Consider the following 21871-nt stretch of genomic DNA (forward strand, 5'->3'; position numbering starts at 1 on the left):
TCGGTTACTGTTGGTTCCTGACTTGGTTAGGCAAAGCCCACGAGTGAAACCCAATCTGATTTTTTTTTCCGCAACTTCTTTTTATTCTATAAAAGAGGCCTTATTCAGCAGAGTAACAAGCCATGTACCAAAATAACATTTTCTTCTGTTTTTCTACTCTACAACCTTCCCTTTATTTATATTATTCTGCTTCTAATTTTCCTTTTACATTTCCCATTTCTCTATTAGCAAATTCCTAGTAAGCCTTGTGTTGGTATCAAAAGGGTTTGGACTGGTTAGGGAAGATAGGTATGATAAAGAACCAAAATGTGGTGACTCATGAGGTTATTAACATGCCGATTGCTGTGGCTACTTCCATTTCAAAACCGTCTGTGTTACCAAGTGCAACAGTTCTAGAATCCATGGATATGCTTGAAGGGTTATGGTGACTGCCCCATAAAAATCTTGTGAAAAACAAAATTTGAAGAACACATGTACAAGATCTCGAAGAACATGAACACTTCCAAATGGGTGACCATGACCATGTCCATGTCCACTGAAACTAGAATGTTTTCAAATCCTGATTTTGTGCATAATTCACACTAAAGGGCATTACAAAAATGTCATATCTTAAATATCATGATCCCCTTTTATTACCATTGATTAATGCTATGAAAAGATTAATGCTATGAAAAGATTATCGGATTGATTAATCCTATTTTTGTATTCTGTATGTTGAACTTTTCACGATCTCAGGCAAAGAAAACAAGTTCAGAATCTCCTTCCTTAGTTCATCACTTGAACTTTGCGAGTTATGGCCTTTTTTTTATTGGAGATACATGATGGTGCTCTTTAACTACCTCTTTCTCTTTGCTGACTTCTTTACCATAAAGTAAAGGGATGGCAAAACTGCAAAAGCAATCCAGTTCCCAAGCTTTCATCATCAAATGTTGCGTAGCTTATAAGGATCTGGCTCTGGTTGTTGCATTGTGTCTGTGTCACTTTAGCCACTCTTTGGTACTACTGCTAGCCAACTTATTACTTGGAATCACATAAAAACTAATAAGTAAAGAGGCGCTTATATTTGAATGTGTCAAGCTTGTGCAATGCGAAATTGAGTGTGGGATAGTTCATCTAATGTTGTTCTAAGCCAAGCTCACCACTCTTTAACTTTTGGAGCCTGAATATGGAATCTGCACCAATTATGCCACTAAGGTTCAAGTTTTCAGGCCTTATAGTTATACATCTTATACCGTTCAACTTGACCATGCACGGATGTGATGGTGACCCAATCCAGGTGATGCTAAGCACGTTTTGGGAATTGGGATCAACAGCCCTGTACTGTACTGAACATTCTACATAAAGAAAAGAAGGACAACAAAGAAAACCAGCCTCCTCAGAAATACAGCAAAATCTCGTCTCATGCAGTCCTCCTCTGTTGTTAAGGACTTGCTAGTCCTGCATGCTTCTTCATTTGTGCATTGGATAAGGACATGTATGGCGGTTGAAGTTTATCCTTTATGTTTTTAGTTCATGTTGGGAATTAATTATGAACAATATAAAAAAATGAGGAATTAAAAATGAACAAAAAATTTGAGAAATTGAAATTCTCCAATGACTAAATACCTAGTTAACCCTTTTCTTCAAATAGAACAATAGAATTTACATATTTAACCTGTACAATATAGGGCTATAAAATTTAATTTATTTTACAATAGTATATGAGAAGTGTCTAGACAAAAATATAGAGAAAGTGTAAAGCCTAAAACTTTTTGTCACATTTTCCTCTCTTTTCTTCTTATATCTCTTTTTACTATACAATTATTTTTTTCTATAAAATCATTGTGTAAATATAATTTCTCATTACTTTTCATGGTTTTGCGCATTAGACATCTGATAACATTTTGCAAATTGGATTCCACCATTACACATTACCCATTCAATGCACATATATGTATTGAGCTTCAAAGACAATTAGACAGAGACGAATACTCAAACTGAAATACAGCATAAATTAACTCAGCAGAACATCACATGAAAGCACATTATCCAAAGCCCAAGCTATACAATATGCTCTCTATGACAAAATAAAAAAAATGTACAATCAACTAAGCCTACCAGATGAATTTGATCCGTCCCCTGCCTCTGGTTTATATTTCAAAAGTTCAGTCATAGGCTTCATTCTATCCGTAACCTTATCGTATCTCTCCTTCTTTTTGTTAAATTTCTTTATATACTTGGCACGAGAATGTTCCAGTCCTTTGATTCTTTCTTCAATCATCCTTAGATCTGACTTCTTCCCTTCCATCTGTGGCAAGATTTTTTCAATTTCCCGAGGGAGTACCTTCTGGTTCTCACAAGGAAAACATATAGAAGGGTTCCTAAAAATCCGAAAGATTTAAGTGAGTAATATAACCCCCAAAATAACAATCATAACATATTAGTACATGTACAAGTAAAAAATAATTGAAAGAAATATCATATTTAGAAGAATAGGCATTTGAAGGATGTTGTTGTCTTAGGTCTATACCTATTTTCGAGCCTCATCCTCCTAGAACCATGTAATGGTAATGGCGAAATAAATAGGACCCATTGACAGGCTATTCATTGATTTTCTACTATTTGATCCATGTGTGTTATTAACACAGGTCGAACACTTGAATTCTATTATTCTTATTCATATTTCTCTCTATTTTGTTCTTATTTTTGTCTTAATAAAAATAAAATTATACAAAATTTCTATAATTTGTGCAATGAGCGCAGCTAATTAACGTGTTAGGCAGTAGGCATCATGTTCTAAGAGCTCCACGCAAAAATGATTGTAAACATAAAGCAGATGCAGAAGACAGTATTTATCAGAGAGAGAGAGAGACCCGTAACCAAGAGACAGAATTCCATTTTCACTTAAAATGCCACCATCTAACGAAACAGCACCATCCTCTATACAGGTACGGGCAGCCACCATATTCTCTCTTGTGTTGTAAACCTGAAGCTTCTTGAAAAGATTAAATAACACTGTTTCCCGTAATCCGAAATCCGAGGCTGTCATAATCTGCAAGGAATTTATGTCTAGGTCAACCATGTTAACAGCATAACCTATAAAACCTTCTGGTGTTTCCCCGTTTGCAATGCGTGGATTTGGCAATGCTAGCCTTCTCTGAGAATCATCATGCAACCACCCAGTGTAAGGCCTGTCAAACCAATGCACAAGCATAATTTTTTAAAATGAAATAAGAAGCACCTCATAACAAGGCATTTGCCCTAGGCCTATATTTTATGTATAAATTATAAAAGTAGTCATATAACTATGAAAAATTACAGTCATGAAGCAATGGAGTACCTTATATCTTCAAAGCAGATAACATGGAAACGGTTACTAATAGCTTTTCCAAGAGCAGCCGCTTCAGCATGTAAAGCACGCTCATAATCAATTTCTCCCTTTTGATTATACTTCTCAAGGGAACTTGCAGTATCAAAAGATCTATAAATAAGACCCAGCATTTTAGCTTCACCAAGATATTCCGCTAAGATTCTGCAGATAATTTAAACACAATCAGAAATAAAACAGACTTAAAAAATCTTATTCTTTATCAACAATACTGAAATGGAAAAATTATTTGTTTTTTCTTAGTATAAAGATAGGGGGCATTAAACAACCTGCTAAGCTCAGGTCTCTGAACGGTGCCAATAAGGGCAACCACACCAATTAAATCTTCCAAGAAATAATTCGGTGGTTTTTCACGTTTAGAAAGGCTGCACAAGACAGAATATGGCGAGTTTTCCATACTTCTAATTTTTGTCATCAATTCGTCTTTGGTAAACGAAGAGTCCATAATGCTTAATTGATAAGGTTCAACCTTCTCTGCACAATTAAGACATTCACAACAAAAATCACCAACAACGTCATTTTCTCCTTTTGATCAATTTCTCAATACGATGTGTTACCGAATTCTATCATTCACAAATGCATATTTGTATAAAAAAAATACACTCAAGACACAACTCACAAGACAGAAAAAGGCATAAAATACTAGCATTCATAAATACACACACCTCCAACAGATATAACTCGCAAGACAAGAAAATCAAATACAAAATTTTTATTCAATGAATATTATTCCAAAGCACTTTCTGTCCTATATACTGATCTGATAACAGCTAAAATAATATAACATAACAACAAAGCAGCTAAATACATTTATTTCTTACTACTAGGAATGTTCTTAAACTAATCTCACCCAATGCAAACTGCAAAAAGTAAATTAAACAAATCAAAAACCACAAAAACCAAATTTTGATTATCAAATGGGATCATATTTCTCATCCAATTTTGAAATGGACTCGTTCCAATCCTAATCAAACTTGTGCGCATATTTATAAAATTATGATACATATTATTTTAATATAAGTTTATTAGATTTGGTTTACTTTGAAGTTTCTCTTCGTACTATTTTCTATCATATAAAATGTGTTTTTTTACTCAAAATTAGGTTAAATTAATTATTAAGTCCCTCAACTATTTGGGAATTTCTAATTAAACTAACATTTGTAATCGGGTCTTTGATGTAAAATTTTTATAATTGGATCCCTAGTTTTATTTTGTAGCGGCTTGAAATTGCAGAAAATGATAATTTGTAGTAGTTTTAAAAACAATGAGGACTTAATTTACAAGATCAAAGACCTAATTAAAAATTCTCAAATAATATACAAATATTTTAATTAATTTAACCAAAAAATAATTATAAAATTAAAAAGTGAAGAGTTAATATAGTAAATTTTATTTACCACCTTCAAACCAATTTATTAAAAACATAGATATAACATGAACCATAAAACAAATATTCAAATTGATCCAAACTATACCGCAATGTGTTTAATGATTAATTAGGTTAGATGACTTTTTGTCTACAAAGTGTTTGGAACCTAAGTGAGTGAATCCATACCACAATGAATTTAGATCTAATTTAACTCTAAAAATTAGTTCAAATAGATAAGAGTTATTCTTCACTTATATATTTATATATGACTTTATTTTTAGTTTAGTTGAGGTGACACATGATTTTTTTCCAATAAAAATGTTGTGCGTATGTTTATAAGATGGATAAAAAGAGAAAGAGAGAGGGTTACAACCTAGCAGCTTCACCATCTCCTGCTCGGTTTCAGCCTTTTTCTCATTTGAATTATTAAGATGACTTTCTACTTTTTGAATTCTCTCAGCAAGTTTGCAGATGCTATCAAAAAGTTCCTGCACATAAAGACAAACCCAAATAGTGACAAAGGAATTGCTATTTCAAATGAATAAAGACAATCAATTGACTTTCATTTCATCTTTCACAAACACTTATGAGACGAGGCATTTTGGTGGGATTGAAACATACAACCAATCTCACGCAATCACATAACATTTTAAAGTTTTAGGAATATCCGTAACGTAAACATATTCGCTATCATAAATTTTCAAGCGGATATATATATCCTTCCATGTCCTTATTTAGAGTAAATATAATTGAAAACAGAACAGAATTAATGTCTAATACCTTGTCATAATTTAAAAAAAACTCAATTAAGCTATTTTCGTGATAAAGTGATGGTTCCTGCAGGTCTATGATACCCTTATCCGTACATGGAGGTTGACCAGCATACTTCACTATTGGCATTTTGATGACAGGAACCTGCACACAGTTCCTACCAATTATGGTTCAGGGCTATGCCAAATTTTAGTAAATAAAAAAAATAATGCTACCTCAACAGTAAGACCATAAAATCAATCACAAGAAAATATTAAAATGTGAAACAACAGCTGTGAAATAGACTAATCAATCTATATCAGTGTGTAAAGAGTATTATTACAGCGACACAGAATCTGAAAGAACAACTTTTTATACATTTTGCCCTACATTTTTAAACATTACTTCCATTGACATAAGTGGATTGTAAATATAATTTTGGTCTAACTTTTTATAGCATGAAGTACAAAATAGATTGTTAGAATAACTACCACAGCTTGGCTGGGGGAACTTAATCAGCAAAAACTAAATAATTAATAGGCTATGCATGTAAACAGAGCAAAACTATTATCAGAGAAAAAAAAAAAACTGTTAGAAGACATCCTATAATCCTAGAAAAAAGGAATAAGTTAATCATCCTTTAATTTGCCCTTATCTAGATAAATCGAAATAACTACTAAGTTAGCTATCTTTTTATTTATCTTTATCTAGAAAATAAGAAACTTTATCCTTGTATATCCTTTTCTTTTTTATTATTAATCCATATCTTTAGGAAAAGAGATTAATTAGAGGGGTGTTATGGGCCAGTTTTTTTTTTATATTTTTTTATTGATATTTACAATCTCGAAGCCGTGTATAAAAATCATGTAACTGTCATTTTTCTATTGTTACATATGATATGTCCAGGTAACCGCAATTACAGATTTAATAATTTCATATTTTTACAGTAAAAATATTAAGTTAATTCTTTTTATAGAAGCTCAACAGACAACAAAAATTAATGAGCAAAGTAAAATTCAATAATGAAGAGGCCCATTTCTTTATACAGGAAAATGATAAAAACAAGAGCTACTTATCCTAAATAAAAAATGTTTGAAACACTTCAACCCAATTAGCCTAAGAGATATAAGTTTATGCTTGGTCGGAGTTAATTTTTGAGTCATGGAAAATCCAAGACACACATTGACTTAAGGTTAAAGAGCATTTAATCCTATCATAGTGGCCAACCTCATGGGCAAAAACTACAATTTTTTAGATTTTTTTAATGTACATTTTAACTAAACCCCATCAGCCTCCAAATGTATAAATATCTTACTAGAAAATTTATAAGAAATTGAAAGTATAAATATCTTATTAGAAAATTAATGCCGAAAAAGTACTGACCCCATCAGCCTCCAAATGTTCATAATGGTTTGCACCCGACAAGTTAATCGAAGGGGATTTCTGTTGTTTCTTATAAAGTCGATTTTCCCATTCAATACTTTCAACAGAAACTACCTGTTAAAAATGGTTTAGAAATCAGAATGTCACGCAACTAAAAACCCAATACGTAAGCATATAATCAATTAATAAAATACTCCTAATTTTTTATTTATTTTTGGTATATAGATGTAATAAACTAAAGAAAAACTTTGCTAATTTTGATGTAGCATTTTTCTCATAGACATTGACTTAAGGTTAAAGAGCATTTAATCCTACCATATTCGCCAACCTCATTGGAAAAAACTAAATTTTTTGTGCATTTTAAATTTTTTTGAAGTATAATTTAACTAAACCCGTATCAAACTAAATTTTTTGAAGTATAAATATCTTATTATAAAATTTATAGGGGGAAAAGTACTAACCCCATTAGTCTCCAGATTTTCATAATGGTTTGCACCCGGCAAGTAAATTGAAGTTGATTTCTGTTGTTTCTTAGTAAGTCGATTTTCCCATTCAATACTTTCAACAGCTATTACCTGTTAAAAATTGCTTAGAAATCAGAATGTCATTCAACTGTATAATACACAAACAAGTATAATCGACAAACCTTTCCAGAATCTATCACACTTATAGGTAAAGACAAAGAGCCACGAATCTCCAAACTTGCATCTTCATCCCCGACAGAGAGGAAAGATCCATTCTCATCTGGGATATCTATTGCCCTTCAAAACCAAATAAACAGCACTAATAATCTAGAAAAATAACTTTTTTACAGATAATCTAAACCAAGTTTAGCCAGAATTTGAACAACTAACCTGCATATTATTCTGGCTTCTCCTATAACAAAGAAACTAAAAGTTGTCAGTAGTAATGAAGGGATCGGGAAGAAAGGAAATTTGAATAAATTTAAACTGAAATTCCGATTTCCGATAACCGATACAGTTTAAACTAAAGTATTGACGATAATGTACTACAAAATTTAACATTAAATATGATGCGCATCAAAATTACTCATCTCCCCAACAGTTATTCATCACTGTGCATCACTTATGATCAATATCTATCACATGACAAACTTGACATTTCTCAGTGACTAGTTCCCCCTTAAATTATTAGCTTATATTGAAATGCCCTCTAAGATTAACTTCCCAATCAGAGAGGAAAGAGGTATAGTCAACAAGTATTACAGTCACAAAGCTCACCACCAGCGTCTCCTTCAAATCCTTCAAGCAAAAAGTATTCAATGGTTGCATAAATAGTGGTTCTGTGACACCCTGCGCATGCACCCTTCAACACTTTAATTTTCTGCCCACGTTTCCAGGATTTTTCCTTCCTGTTCAAAACCTGATGGACTCTGATAACTGCATATTGATAAGAATAAACAATTTTGGTCTTATTCGAGTAAAGCAAATATATGATAAGTTTATATTGTTCTATTAAAGTTTATGGACTATAGATTGGGATAAGCTCAAAAGTTGGAAAAGAATCATGAAAAATGCATTTATTCAAAACTCTGGTTTGAACTGCGAAAGGGAAAAATCATTGTTTGGGGGCTGGGGAAATGGATATGACTACCATAGAAATCTGTTTAGTCCTTGACTCCTACCATCTGAAGAGATGCCAAGTGCCTTCTCATTTGCTGGGCCAACAATGATAACTGGTTGATCCTCGCCAGAATCAGCTTCTTCATCATACTGATGATGCATTTGTAATATCCAATCCTGATACTCCATTTGTAGCTTTAAAAGAGTTAACACTTTTGTAGCCTTCCGAATTTCAACAGTAACATCTGCAGATTTAAAATAACTTATGAGTTTGAATCCAATAATCATGAAAACAATGTTAAATAGTGTTATCAGAATTAGCATGAAGAAAATACCCTTCTCTTTTTCAGAAAATTTATTGCCAAAATTCTTCAGAGCAGCGGTGAAAGGATTGTGGTGAGCTAGATCAGTCTGAAAACCCAAGAGTTTGCGTAAGTATTTCTGCAATCTTCTATTGAATATATATAAACAATTTCATTTGCGTAAGTATTGAAGGTTATGTATTAAAATTAAATTATCAAACAAAAGAGAAAATTAATGCTAAAAAATAAAAGTAAACATATATAGTTGTACAATTAAGTGTTCAATTAAAGAGCACATAATGTAAAAGTATGAATAGTGGAGGCATATATAATAACATTTATTTACTAATATGTTCAATAATTGCTACCCTAACCTTGGACAGTGTAGGCTTGAAACCTCCATCAGTTTCTGCAAATTAGAAAGTCTCTCAGAAGACCAAGCAAACAATCATATAGTAATAACGAAATATATGGTTACATATTGTTACTATGGTGTACCAATGAAGCATTTCACCCGCTGGGAACATCTCTTCAATATTTGAGCCTTGATTCCCTTTTTGTTCCTAAAGTCCATAAAAGGAAGTAAAGTCTGGCCAAAATATTAAATAAAATTAAATACAATCAACAGCAATTAGTGAAACAAGATGATATAAAGATATAAAGAGTTCACTGAATGCCAATTAAATTAAATAATATTTTAATTAATATATACGAACTAAGAGCAAAATGAAAGTGTTTAAGGATCTAAAACCATTAGAACTATCATATTATCTTATTCACTTAAATTATCTGCTGACTAGTAAGTCTGCTCCCGCTCTTACATCTAATAAGCCCGCTGGTGGTAGTCATTGGTGTGACGAAAGATGGCTTCTACAAAAGCTCAAGCTTACGCCAACAAGTAAGATTGTTTGTATAGTCATCATTTTCCAGCTTGACAGAAGACAAACTGGTTTGATACAAAGCCATGACTTTAATTTTTTAGAAGCACTTAGAATTGAAATTTGCTAAAATCAAATAAAATTTATATTTCCTTCAAAAGGCAATAAAATTTTTTTACCGTATATGTTACCAACAGTACAAAAAAATATAAGTTAAAAAAGAAGCACATTTTGAAGCATACGTTGAAATCACAGGCAAAAGATGGCAAACAAATAAGTAGACATTAATGAGACGATACAAAAAACTGACCCGAAAATCTCGTTTTAAGATATTAAGTCTAAAACGCATGGAGACTTCTATATAATAGCCATGTCATGTCATAACAGTGTCAGATACTACATGGACACTTCAAATTTTTAGAACATGAATTCTCTCTCATGATTTAAATTTTTTATTTTATGCTACTTTTAGATTGATTTTATATATTTATAGTTGTATCATTTCCTATAATTTCTACAATATGCCAGATTTCCGTGTCATCACATTTCCGTGCTAAAGTATAACAATTGTACAAGCTCACTTCTTAAACACAGCATGGTTATAATGCACGGGGAAAACTTGAATGGACAAAAAAGACTGAAAAAGTTTTGTTTGCATTGCACCATAAAGTAATTGTATAGCTTGATTATAAAAAAGAAACGGCAACTAGAACCATAGTAAGAAGAAAGTTTGACTACAAGTTCAAAGCAAAGGTTGTAATTAAGTTTACCCAGCGAGCATCAGGAAGTAGTCGACCAAGCCTCCTAACAGAGACACGACTAAAGCTTTGAAAGTCTTCACTTATTACGAACCCATCAGACTTTAACTTTTCCAAAACCCTCTCTATATTCTCCTTTCCCTGGAATATGCAAATATTTATTTAATTGATCGACCTTGAATTTGAGATTTAGAATAGATCGGTCCCGTATGCTAAGTGTGTTACCTTTGTGAATGGGAGATATACAAATCTCATACGTGCATTTGCTTGTAATTCTCTTGAACCTAAAATATAATAGTTCAAATAAAACTTGCATTCACATTTCTTTACAGTTAACGGAGAGAAGGAATAAAGATTATTAGCATTTTACATAACAATATAGCAATATCATATCTTAATTATACGTATACAAAAAAAGAGTTTATGGAGATTTAAAGGCATACTTTCACTTTTGAGGTGAAGTTGGAAAACAAACTCAGGACCATTGCAAGAATGCCAATTAGTAATTGCAACCTCGCCACCTTGAATCTCAGTCAAATCAACATCATTGACCTATTAAACAATGAAATCCATTGCAGTCATAAAACAATAACATGCTTTTCATAGCATGACAAGTTTTTTCATTTCAGACATGAAGAAAAGAGATGGAGGATTATGAATTATATATAATTTGGTCATTTATGTAGTTTAATCTTGTTTAGTACAATGTACTATTACACATTATAATGTGATATCCTATTTTGCTTTATTATGAATTGAAATAATAATTTATTATATTGTGTTAAGAGTATTTCCTTAAGCATATATGTCATTAATAGTTTTATAGTATTACTTGTTTCATTTTTTCTATTAAGAATTTACATGAATTTATATAAACTCTCGAATTTGATAATCTTGACTTACGTTTTAAACTGTTTCCAAACACATGCTTTATTATCTTCATTAAGGTTTGATGTGAATATGATACAATAATAATTAGGTAGATTGCAACTACTTGTCAATAATTAGAAAATTACATTGTATTTTTTTCAACATAACTTGGTATTATTTTTTTGGATAATTGAGTATAAATGCATAACCAGATAAAGCTATAATAATATTAATGAGCTTGTGAAAATATAACACTAAAGCAAGAACCTTAAACTCAATAGGTGTAATAGTCTTCCCTCTATCAGACGTGTCATCACACTGCAAGAATAAAATAATTGAAAACAATTATATTCAATTGAGGGAAGAATAAGATTTTATAGAAAAGACTCTAAAGAGAAGAAAAGGATTTTTTAAGCACTTGAACAAATTAAATTTCGATTAAAGAATTTTAGTTCTTTTGTTGCTAGGTGAAGTTTTAGATTCGTTAAGATATATATATATATATATATATATATATATATATATATATATATATATATATATATTTTTTTTTTTTTTTTTTTAAAAAAGAAACAATCACAACGACTATTTGAAACTTAAGAATCAGGACAGTTCAGCTCTTTAGCTATAAAACTCTAACAAGGGCAACGAAATTTCACTCCATTACTTTATTAATTTTCCAAACAAATAAAAAAAAAATAGCTTTATTACATTCCTTTCCTGTCTTTCCTTTTTCAACTAGTCTCATCCTTGATTATTCTATTTCATTCTTTAATGAAAACACGTCTTTTTATAAACTATGAAGTATAATGCGTACCCCAACACCAAAAAGGCCTCATAATTTTGACTACAAGGAATGCCTCCAAATTGAGAGGAGGGATAAGGAAAGGAGCAAGAGAAAGAAAGTGTCATCCTCCGTTAACAAACAACAAAAGTCCAACAGATTATTATTTATGACAGCACCAACATTTCAAAAGACACCTAGTAACGCAGGTTGATGACAATCTTTCAAAAGATATGACTTCATTTGATATTCAGGGGATGTCATATAGAATTGCATCAGGTCAATGAAGAAAAAAAAGAGAATATAGACAAAGAAAAGTGACAAAATGTGTATTATTCTCTAATACAACTCTGCGCTAACAAAGCTGGAGATGAATTACAATAGTGCTTCTCTACTCGAGACCATAATATCTACCCGGTCTCTATCCTTTTCAAAATGATAAGATTCACCTCTCAACCACTTTGCTTATTTATAAGCAATATGCCTTGTTCAAACTATCTCACATAACTGACTCACTAATATAAATAACTAAAAACTAATCGATAACGAAATAGCATATTGTAACTAACAATACTACTCCGCTCTTAAACATTCACCTTGTCTTCAAGGTAATGACAGCTGCAAACAAAGTTCCATCAGGGTCTCAACTGGTTGAAGCATTAACGATCAAGCCAAACCCCGCCATCCAGCCCAAATATCGTCTAGCCCTCTTGGGTTTAGGCCTAAAACAGAGCATCAATGATTCAATGCATTTACATGTGTAATTAGAAACCAAGCTTGCCCTTCCATTCCCATTGTAACCATTTGTAACCTCTCCCTATCTGAAATCTCTTTCAACTGAAAATACTTCTCAACCTATTGTATAAACTTGCACCCATTTGCCTTCAGTCCATTTCTGAGTCCCCCATTTTCTGACTCGTGTGATGCATTCCTCTCTCAATTGGATCTCGTGGAGAACCAAGTCAGATTTTCTTGAAAGTTTCTAAACTTCCCTCCAAGGAACTATAAACTTGCCAAGATTCTTTGACGGAACCATGTACTCTCCCTCTAATCAAGAGAGAGCTCTAATAACAGAACTGAATCAATGGATTTTATTTTCCCTTGAACATGTGAAAGGTACATGGGAGATATATATAGAAATAAGAGAAGTACAAACAAAATCTATTGATTCTGGTTTGATCTTCAACATTCCCTCAATCTAGATGGTAGATATGTATCATATCTAGAGATTGGATACGATACATATCTTATGTATTATTCCCCTCTATCCATGGCTTGTTAGAATGTCCGGTCTGGTGGCATGATGGAACATGATTGACACTTGTAATCTTATGATCAATTTTCTTCTTAATGATATGTCTGTTGATCTCCACATGCTTTGTTCTATCATGATGAACTGGATTCTTTCGCACTACTCCTAGCCACAACAGATTGTTTCTTGCTTCTCCAAATTACCATGTTCCCCGTACAAATGTGCAATATCTTGTAGTTGATTATCAGTCAGATAGACCTCCTGCCCAATCCACATCAGTATAGACTTCAATACCTCTTGAGTTCTTCTAGAAATAGAGCCCTCGGCCTGGTGTACCTTTAAGGTATTGGAGGATTCTATTCATATTTCTCATGTCAATCAGTTGGGTTTGACACAGGACCACTAGTCATGTTTACAACAAAACCAATGTCTGGCCCGTATGGATTAGTTTTCCAAATAGACTTTGATATATATCTTTGTCAGCTGCTTCACTCCTTTTGACTGGTGGGAGTATTGGCTGCTTTGCATTCAAGCATCCCGTTTCTTAAAGTAAATCTAGAGTGTACTTCCTTTTGAGAAATAGAAATACCATTCTTTGTCCGAGAAATTTCCATCCCTAGAAAATACTTGAGCTGGCCTAGATCTTGACTTCAAATTCTTTGGCAAGAAGATTCTTCAGATGATCTATTTGATCATAATTGTCTTCTGTAATTACAATATCATCTACATAGACAATAAACCAATCTATCTTTCCATCCACAAAATACTTAACAAACATAGTATTGTTTGTTTGGCATTGAGCACACCCTTGGATATTGTTAGAGGCCATATAGAGATTTACGAAGCCTGCACACCATGTTTGAGGTGCTGGGTGATTTAAGTCCTAGAGGTATTTGCATATATACCTCCTCTTTTAACTCCCCAATTAGAAAAGTATTCTTTATGTTTAATTGGTGTAAAGGCTAATCTAGATTTACTACTAGAAATAATAGGACCCGAACAAAATTGAGTTTAGCAACAAGTGCGAATGTCTCTTCATAATCTACTCCATATGATTGTGTAAATCCCTTTGCAACGAATCGAACCTTGTACCTGTTTAGACTGCCATCAGCATTGCATTCAATAGTGAATATACATTTACATCTCAATGTTGTCTTCCCTTTTGGAATACTGGTGACTTCCCATGTGCCATTTTTTTATAAGTGCTTGAACTTCTTTTGTTACAGCTGTTGTCCATTCGGGTCTTCGTAGTGTCTCTTGAATATTTCTTGGAATTTCTACACTATCAACAGGTGCTAAAAGGACCTGTACTTTTGTGACAATTTTTCCATAGGAGACATATCTCTCAATTGGCTGTTGAGTACAAGTTCTCACCCTTTTTCTCTTAGCAATAAGAATATTAGTATCTGTTGTATTTATATCAATAGGTTCAAGGTTAGGAAGAATATTACTTGTGGGAACTTCATTTCCTAGAGCCTAGTTGGATTCATAGTTTTGCATTGGAGTTGTGCTTGACTCTACATCCTTCCTCCTTTTTCTCTTATAAACCTTCCAGTTATCTTCTCGTGTTTCTGGGCCATGGTTCTATTGAAATGTAGTTGAAACTTTAACTACATCTTGTTCCGTTTCTGCTGTAGTTTCTGTCACAACCTCTGCTGTCCTTTCTGCTGGTTTAGGTATAGGTTAGGTTATTTGAGCGTTATGGTTGTGGTCTGGTAAGGTTTGTGCAAATTTGTGCAGAAGTAGTGCAGATTCGGTTATCTCAAGAGCCAAAGGTTGGTATTTTGAGTTTTCAGTTAGATAGGTGTTTGGTTGCTCCCCCTGAATGCCAACTTTGGGGAGAGAGTAACACCAATATCTTTTTTGATGAGGAGAGTATCCAAGAAATATGCATTTGATGGATTTGGGGTCCAATTTGCTAAAGTGAGGGTTTAGGTTGTGGACAAAAGCTGAACATCCAAAGATTTTTAATGGAATGGAAGAAAATATTTTGCTGGTTGGGAAGAAGGTTTGAAGTGTGGAGAAGAGGGTCTTAAAGTCAAGGATACGGGAAGGCATTCTATTTATGAGATAAGTTGCTGAAAGGACGACTTCTCTCCAAAATTGTTTTGGAACATTGGAGGCTAGCATGATTGATCTAGTCACTTCCAAAAGGTGTACATTCTTCCGTTCCGCAACCCCATTCTGTTTGGGGGGTGTCCACACTAGAACTTTGGTGAACAATTCCAACCTTTTCAAAATAGGAATTTGGAGCAAGGTTGTAATACTCACAACCATTGTCAGTTATAGGTACTTGAATCCTACTTTGAAATTGTGTTTGCACCATGAAAGATTTCAAATATCCTACCTACTTTTGATTTTTCCTTCATTAGAAACACCCAAGTGACGCGTGTGTGATCATCAATAAAGGTGACAAACCATCTTGAGCCAGTAACGTTGTGAACTCGTAATGGTCCCCATACATCACTATGAACTAGTGAGAAAGGTTTGAAAGATTGATAGGGTTGGGGTGGGTAAAGGCTACGTGTATGATTAGACAATTGGCAGATTTGACACTGAATATGTTTCTTGTTTTTATTGAATAATGAGTGAAACATCTTTTCCAAGTACATGAAATTTGGGTGGCCTAATCTACAGTGCCACATGACAGAATTATCACTACTTGGAACTGATGCTGCTACATAAGAATGGTTCTTGAGTTCTTTTGGTTTTTCAACTTGAAAGAGGTAGAGTCCAACACACTCTTCAGCATTGCCAATCGTCTTCCCCAACTCCAAAATCTGAAATTCACATAGGTTTGGGAATAATTTAGTAACACATTTCAAATCTCTTGTAATCTTGCTAATGGACAGCAAGTTACAATCAAGTTTTGGCACATACAAAACTAATTCAAGTGTAATATTTTGTGAAATAATGATGGATCCTTTACCCATGACCTTAGAATGAGTCCCATTAGCTATTCGGACAGTATAGTTATAGGGACATGGAGAATAACTACTAAACAAAATAAAGCCTCCAGTCATGTGATCCGAAGCTCCTGAGTCAATGATCCATGACTTTGTTCTTTCTTCACTAGTGTTTAGGGCATGTAAAATATTACCTCTTTGAGCCACTACAACAATACCACCTTGTTTTGCAGTTACCATAGACTGTTGAAACAGTGTTTGAAGAGCCTCCATTTGTTCTTTGCTGAATGAAGATGAATTAGAATTTACCTCAGCTTGTTGATGGTTAAAGGCTGTGTTGCCTCTGCCTTCCTTACTTTTGAACTGCATGGATGATCCAGCATGTTTCCTTGGTGTGGCCTGGCCTCTTACAATGATCACACCAGGGGTGGTTTTTCTTTTGTGGTGGTCGAGGCTGGTTTCCTCTTGCTGCCATTGTCAAGCTCTCAATGGATGGAACTGAGATGGATGTTCCCAATAAGAGTTTACTCTTGCTTTCTTCCCTTCTTACTTTTGAGAAGACTTCCCGAATTTTGGGAAGTGGTTTGAATCCAAGGATCCTTCCACGAACTTCATCGAGATCCTTGTTTAGTCCCAATAGGAACTTGTAAATCCTATCTGTCCCCAGCTCCTTATATTTCTTCTTATCCTTTGTACCACACCGTGAAACTTTTTCATATATGTCCAACTGCTGCCAATGTCTGTAGAGCACGTTAAAATACTCAGTAACAGATGACTCTCCCTGTTGAAGGTCATGGAGTATGCTTTTCATCTCAAAAACAACATGTGTTGTCCACGTTTGAGTACACTTCCTTCACTGCATCTCATGTATCTTTTGGGATGTCATAGAACATGAAATTTTCACTAATTTCATTTGTCATGGTGTTGAGCAGCCATGACATTACTTGACTATTCTCAAGTTTTCATTTTTGAACATTTGTGTCCCCTTTCTTGGGACACTCTGAATCTCCAGAGATGTAGTCTTCCTTTCCTTTTCCTCGAAGAAAGATCTTGACTGACCTTACGCATTGTGTATAGTTCTGACCATTCAGTTTATGGCCAATGATGAGGTGAGTAAGCCCATCGTGTGAGCTGGTGGGAAATGATCCAATCTCAAGCCATTCATCAGATTTCTTGTCTCCTATGGCTTGGTGGAGACACTAGGTTTAGGATGGTTCAGATCAAGCTCTGATAGCATGAGGAAATAGATTTTATCTTCCCTTGAACATGTGAATGGTACATGAGAGGACAGAAACATGAGCAATAACCTAACCTAGAGATCAGGGGAATTAATCTCCATGTAAATTCTAAATATGGTAAAGACAAAAATTATAGCTCACAATTATGTACATGAAAACTAATGAGCTGTACAAAAAGGATTTGTTGATTCTATGTTAATCATCAACAATTCTCTAAAAATACTCCCTCGTAACAGAGCCAGAAATGAATTACAACACTGCTCAAGGTACACAAGACCTTCACCTCTCACTCTCTAAGAGTCCAAACCTTCCCAAACTAATAAGATCATCCTCTCTCTCTCTCTCTCTCGAAGAAACATGCCTTATTAAAATATCTCACATTACTAATTAATTCACTAATATAACTAACTAATGGGTAACAAACCTATCGTAATTAACGGTCAACATGGGTAGCAGAAGGGAGAGCTTTTAAAGATATCTGGTAGTAATCTAATGTTGTCAGATTCTGCAGGTCTTCTTCACTTGTACAATGTCTTTGTTAGTCTCCGATAGACTCTTGTTGGATTATTTCTGGTACTCATTGAACTAATATATTAATATATAATTTAGCCTTTTAAAATAGATTTCATTCAATTCAAGTAATTGGAAGAATTCAAACCTGTATGTAAGGGAAATATAGGTCTTTCAGATGGGACGGGAGTCTATTTATGTGAACATCTTTTATTTTTGGCTCGTAAATTTCAACCTGCAACAATACATGTCCCATGCTCACATTCAAATATAAGTAACGACATAGCCAACTTTGTCAAGTAAATATAACAGAAAATATGATATTGGAGCTATCAATACAAGAAATGGCATGTCAAAGAAAATTGAATAGGGTGTTTGGAAACCCAAAAATTAAAGATTAAATTGAACTTTTTAAGAGATAAGAGACCAAACTGAATATAGTTGAAAACCTAAAGGACTAAAAATGCATTTTAGCCTAAAAATTATTGTGTACAGTTGATAGTCTTAAAAATTATCCAACATCCAGCCTTGACAAAGTTTCAGGACAATTACAGGAGCCAAAAAAGTTGAATGCTCCAAGTTAATACAACAATAGTTTAATAGCCTAAAAAAACTGTAAATAAAATTCAAATCTGTCTGTTAACTGCAAAATGAAACACCAATACAAATGGTAGAAAAGGATATCTATCTCATTAATTGGACTTAAATATATTTTTAGTCCTGTAATTTAATATTTTTTTTATTTCTCATCCTTGTAAATTATTTTTTTATTAGTTAGGCATAACATTTTTTTCACTGTTTAGAGTATTATTTAGAGAGTCTTAATGATTTAAATCAAAATAAACATGATTTAGAAGGACTAAAAATTAAAAAAAAAAGTAAAGAAAAAAAATCGCTAAATTATAAGGACTAACAATATATTTAACCTATTAATTATTATAATTACATGATTGAGTAGTTAAGCCAAAAATAAAATCCATGATGGTAATGATGGATAAAAGAATGAAAATAGCCAAAAGATGATAGATGTTATGTACCTTTGTAAAGCTTCCATGAGAGTCCCTAATTTCATTAGCTAAAGGATCTCTGATTCCGCCACCGGTCTAAATGAAAAAGATAGATATATAAAAGTAATGTGTTGAGATGAGAGCATAAACAAAAACATATAGAAAAGAAAGATCCAAAGATTCCAATTACTGCATCTTTATGAAAACATGATACCTTCCATGTGAGTTGAGAGCTAGATGTATTTAACAAAGCTTCTCTCTCAAGATGTAATGTGTAGACTTTCTTCACATGCTTTGTCTTGTAAGAAACTGAAGCACGCCTTTAAAGTGTACATAACATAAATAAGAGACAAAAGGAGAGATACGGAGATATAGTTTGGAGGAAGTAGCTGAACCGAAGAAGAAAAAAGACAATTTATTTTTCAAAGAAATCATACCTCCCCAAATGCATAGATGCTATAGGTCCACCATATCCAAACATTCCAAAATAAGGCTGCACAATTACCCCCAACAAAGAAGACAAATCAGATTAAAATACACAAAGCTGTAATTTCCCCCCTCGCCCCTTTTGATTAACATTTTCATCATTCTATGAGCATAAGCTAAAGACAGAAATTCATTCACCAAAAGTTAATATCAAGGAAATACATCTAGTTACAGATATAAATTTTATAAAGTTATGCTCTTCTAGCTTAAAAATTAAAATACTATCAAAATTTGAGCATGTTATAGCAAACATGATCAACAAAAACTGAAGAAAAAAAAAACAAAAAAAAAAATAAAAACACCATTAAGTATGGTGGTTTCCCCCCGATTGCCTTTGATTTTGAAGATCTGTGAAGAGAAGCATCCATCTTTCCCCTATTCAAAATATGAAAAATCAATAATCAATAGAAGACAGTAAATGCGTAGCTGATAATAGTCCTGAGTAATTTCTATTAAAATTCAATTGAATGTGAATATTATTTAACCACTCTATCCTGTCAGATGAAAGTACAAATAGAGACAAATATGAATCTATCAAGAACAAAAGTTGTAATGTTTAAAAAATTAAAACTAGGTGCTAATTGGGTAACTTCAATAGTGCATGAACAAAATAGAAATTTTAGAGCTGTTTGTTTTACACATTGTTTTTAGTAAACTAAGATTTTTCACATGAAATGGATGTGAATCAAGAGTAAATACTTTGACAGAAAAATGAAGATAATCTTGCTTTTGCATTTAGCTGACAAACAACTCTAGCTAATATTCATAGATGTCTTAGCGTTTGACTGAAATAAAAGAATATGAGCATTTAATTTGCAACTTTTAAAATGTTCATGAAATAAAATAGAATCGGATAGATACCACTTCACAAGGGAATTCTCGTCAGTGTCATCCAGCCCTGGGCCATTGTCGAAGATTGAAATCTTACTTTTACCCAGATTTACTCTGTGCATCATAAAATACAGATCGGTAAGTGATCATTGAACACAGGTGTAAGAAATCAAATAAGCAAACACAAGACAAAAAAATCAACTATTTACTTTTTTTAAGACGGAAAAATAATTAAATAAAGAAAAGATTAAAATAATATGTTACAAACAATGGTGGCGAGTAATCATTAATAATCATATATCTAAAATTTCCACAAGATTCTTTCAGAATATAAAATATACAAAGTGTTCAATATGAGTTATGGATTTCCCAGGACAAATACATTGAGGTTCTGTCAGGTCCCAAGATTCAGTTGGTCCAGTCTAACTCTAACTCAGCCATTGCCTCGGGTTTGGAAAACATATAGCAAGAGAAATAAGAAGATAGTTTTTGTTTTTTTGTTAGCTGTGAACAAGGGTGTGAAACTTTGTAGGAGCATTGGCTGCGCATTGCAGAATTCGTTATGCATAATATTCTTTTATGTTAGTAAAACTAATATACCCCAATGCCAGAAGCTCTCTTCCCCATGCAAAGGTATGGGGAAGGTCATTCGATCCAGCCTTACCCTTGCATATGTAAAAAGATTGTTTCCGGATCAAACCCGTGACAGGTTTGTCATATATTTAAAAAATAATAATAATATATTGCATATATTTTTCCATCTTTGTGTCTACAGGTTCAATCAGAGTACTTTAAGAATGATTTACTAACAATCAGCTAATAACACAAAGAAATAATATATTGGTCTAAGATCAAATTACCCATGTTAGAAAGAAATTTTAATTCAGTCCCTGAACTTTTGATATCACACTAAAATAACATAAGACTGCAGATTCTTTTTTCCTTTTGCTATGCAAAGGACTAAAAAGACAATATCACTATCACATTGATATCATACGATCATACCTAATTAGCTTCCTCTTATCCTCCCCATTAGACCACACAGCTTGCAAGGAATTATCCTGATGAATGAATAGCAATATTAGTCTCAAAACATGAACAAAACAAACGAGATTGAACTGTGTTCTGTTAATAAAATCACTATTAAATCAGCCAGTGCTGTTTCGAAAGTATATTCTTCAGGAAGCTCCAGTAACAGATCAGTGTCGGGCGTCGAATCCCACATATTCTGCATTTCAAACAAAACCATTGTAGTACCATGGAAAAAAATATTACAAGCAGGGTTCAAAACCCATCAGAAGTTTCTAACCTCAAAAGATTGGGCAACTTCGCTACTCCCATCCTGATTCAGAAAGAACACACGCTTGTTGAAGATTCACCAAATAAGCAAAAGAATAATAATACAAAACCCAAAACTAAAGTAAAAAGAAAATCCGTGGTATTCAATTAACATTAATTTTTTACATGTTGAAGATTCAAAAAGAGCACATGTTCAAAATTTTTAATTAATAGAAGTAAGTATTGTAGTATTCATTTAAGATTATTAGAATTTTTTTTAAGAAGTTCAATAAAATTTGTTATTATTTAATTAAGATTT

At 33.0% G+C, this 21871-nt stretch overlaps 1 protein-coding gene across 1 annotated transcript; it reads right to left on the minus strand.

Moving 5' to 3' along the window:
• Positions 1 to 1910: 1910 nt before the first annotated feature.
• On the minus strand, positions 1911 to 21641 carry LOC100815144 (structural maintenance of chromosomes flexible hinge domain-containing protein GMI1). Its single transcript, XM_026126375.2, has 28 exons — positions 21584 to 21641; positions 21416 to 21502; positions 21280 to 21335; positions 20305 to 20388; positions 19746 to 19818; positions 19395 to 19450; positions 19172 to 19277; positions 18988 to 19053; positions 18099 to 18185; positions 11528 to 11578; positions 10834 to 10942; positions 10616 to 10674; positions 10403 to 10531; positions 9253 to 9343; positions 9129 to 9163; positions 8788 to 8863; positions 8515 to 8697; positions 8111 to 8269; positions 7724 to 7745; positions 7516 to 7630; positions 7331 to 7444; positions 6870 to 6983; positions 5517 to 5651; positions 5110 to 5224; positions 3637 to 3841; positions 3320 to 3511; positions 2853 to 3170; positions 1911 to 2360 (listed from the first exon to the last, which is right to left on the minus strand). Exons 2-28 carry the CDS (start codon positions 21497 to 21499, stop codon positions 2084 to 2086), a joined length of 3111 nt encoding a protein of 1036 aa, XP_025982160.1. The 5' UTR covers positions 21500 to 21502; positions 21584 to 21641; the 3' UTR covers positions 1911 to 2083.
• Positions 21642 to 21871: the final 230 nt, after the last annotated feature.

The sequence above is a fragment of the Glycine max genome, chromosome 17 (assembly GCF_000004515.6).
Source record: "Glycine max cultivar Williams 82 chromosome 17, Glycine_max_v4.0, whole genome shotgun sequence".
Lineage (NCBI taxonomy): Eukaryota > Viridiplantae > Streptophyta > Magnoliopsida > Fabales > Fabaceae > Glycine > Glycine max.

What these genes read in the sequence shown, in the direction of transcription:
- LOC100815144 (XM_026126375.2), bottom strand. Translation starts at nt 21,499, where the DNA reads ATGTGGGATTCGACGCCCGACACTGATCTGTTACTGGAGCTTCCTGAA. An exon ending in AAAATCTGGAGACTAATGGG is followed by an intron (nt 6,984 to 7,330) that starts GTTAGTACTTTT and finishes CATTTTTAACAG; the next exon opens with GTAGTTTCTGTTGAAAGTAT. An exon ending in ATCTGCTTTGAAGATATAAG is followed by an intron (nt 3,171 to 3,319) that starts GTACTCCATTGC and finishes TTGGTTTGACAG; the next exon opens with GCCTTACACTGGGTGGTTGC.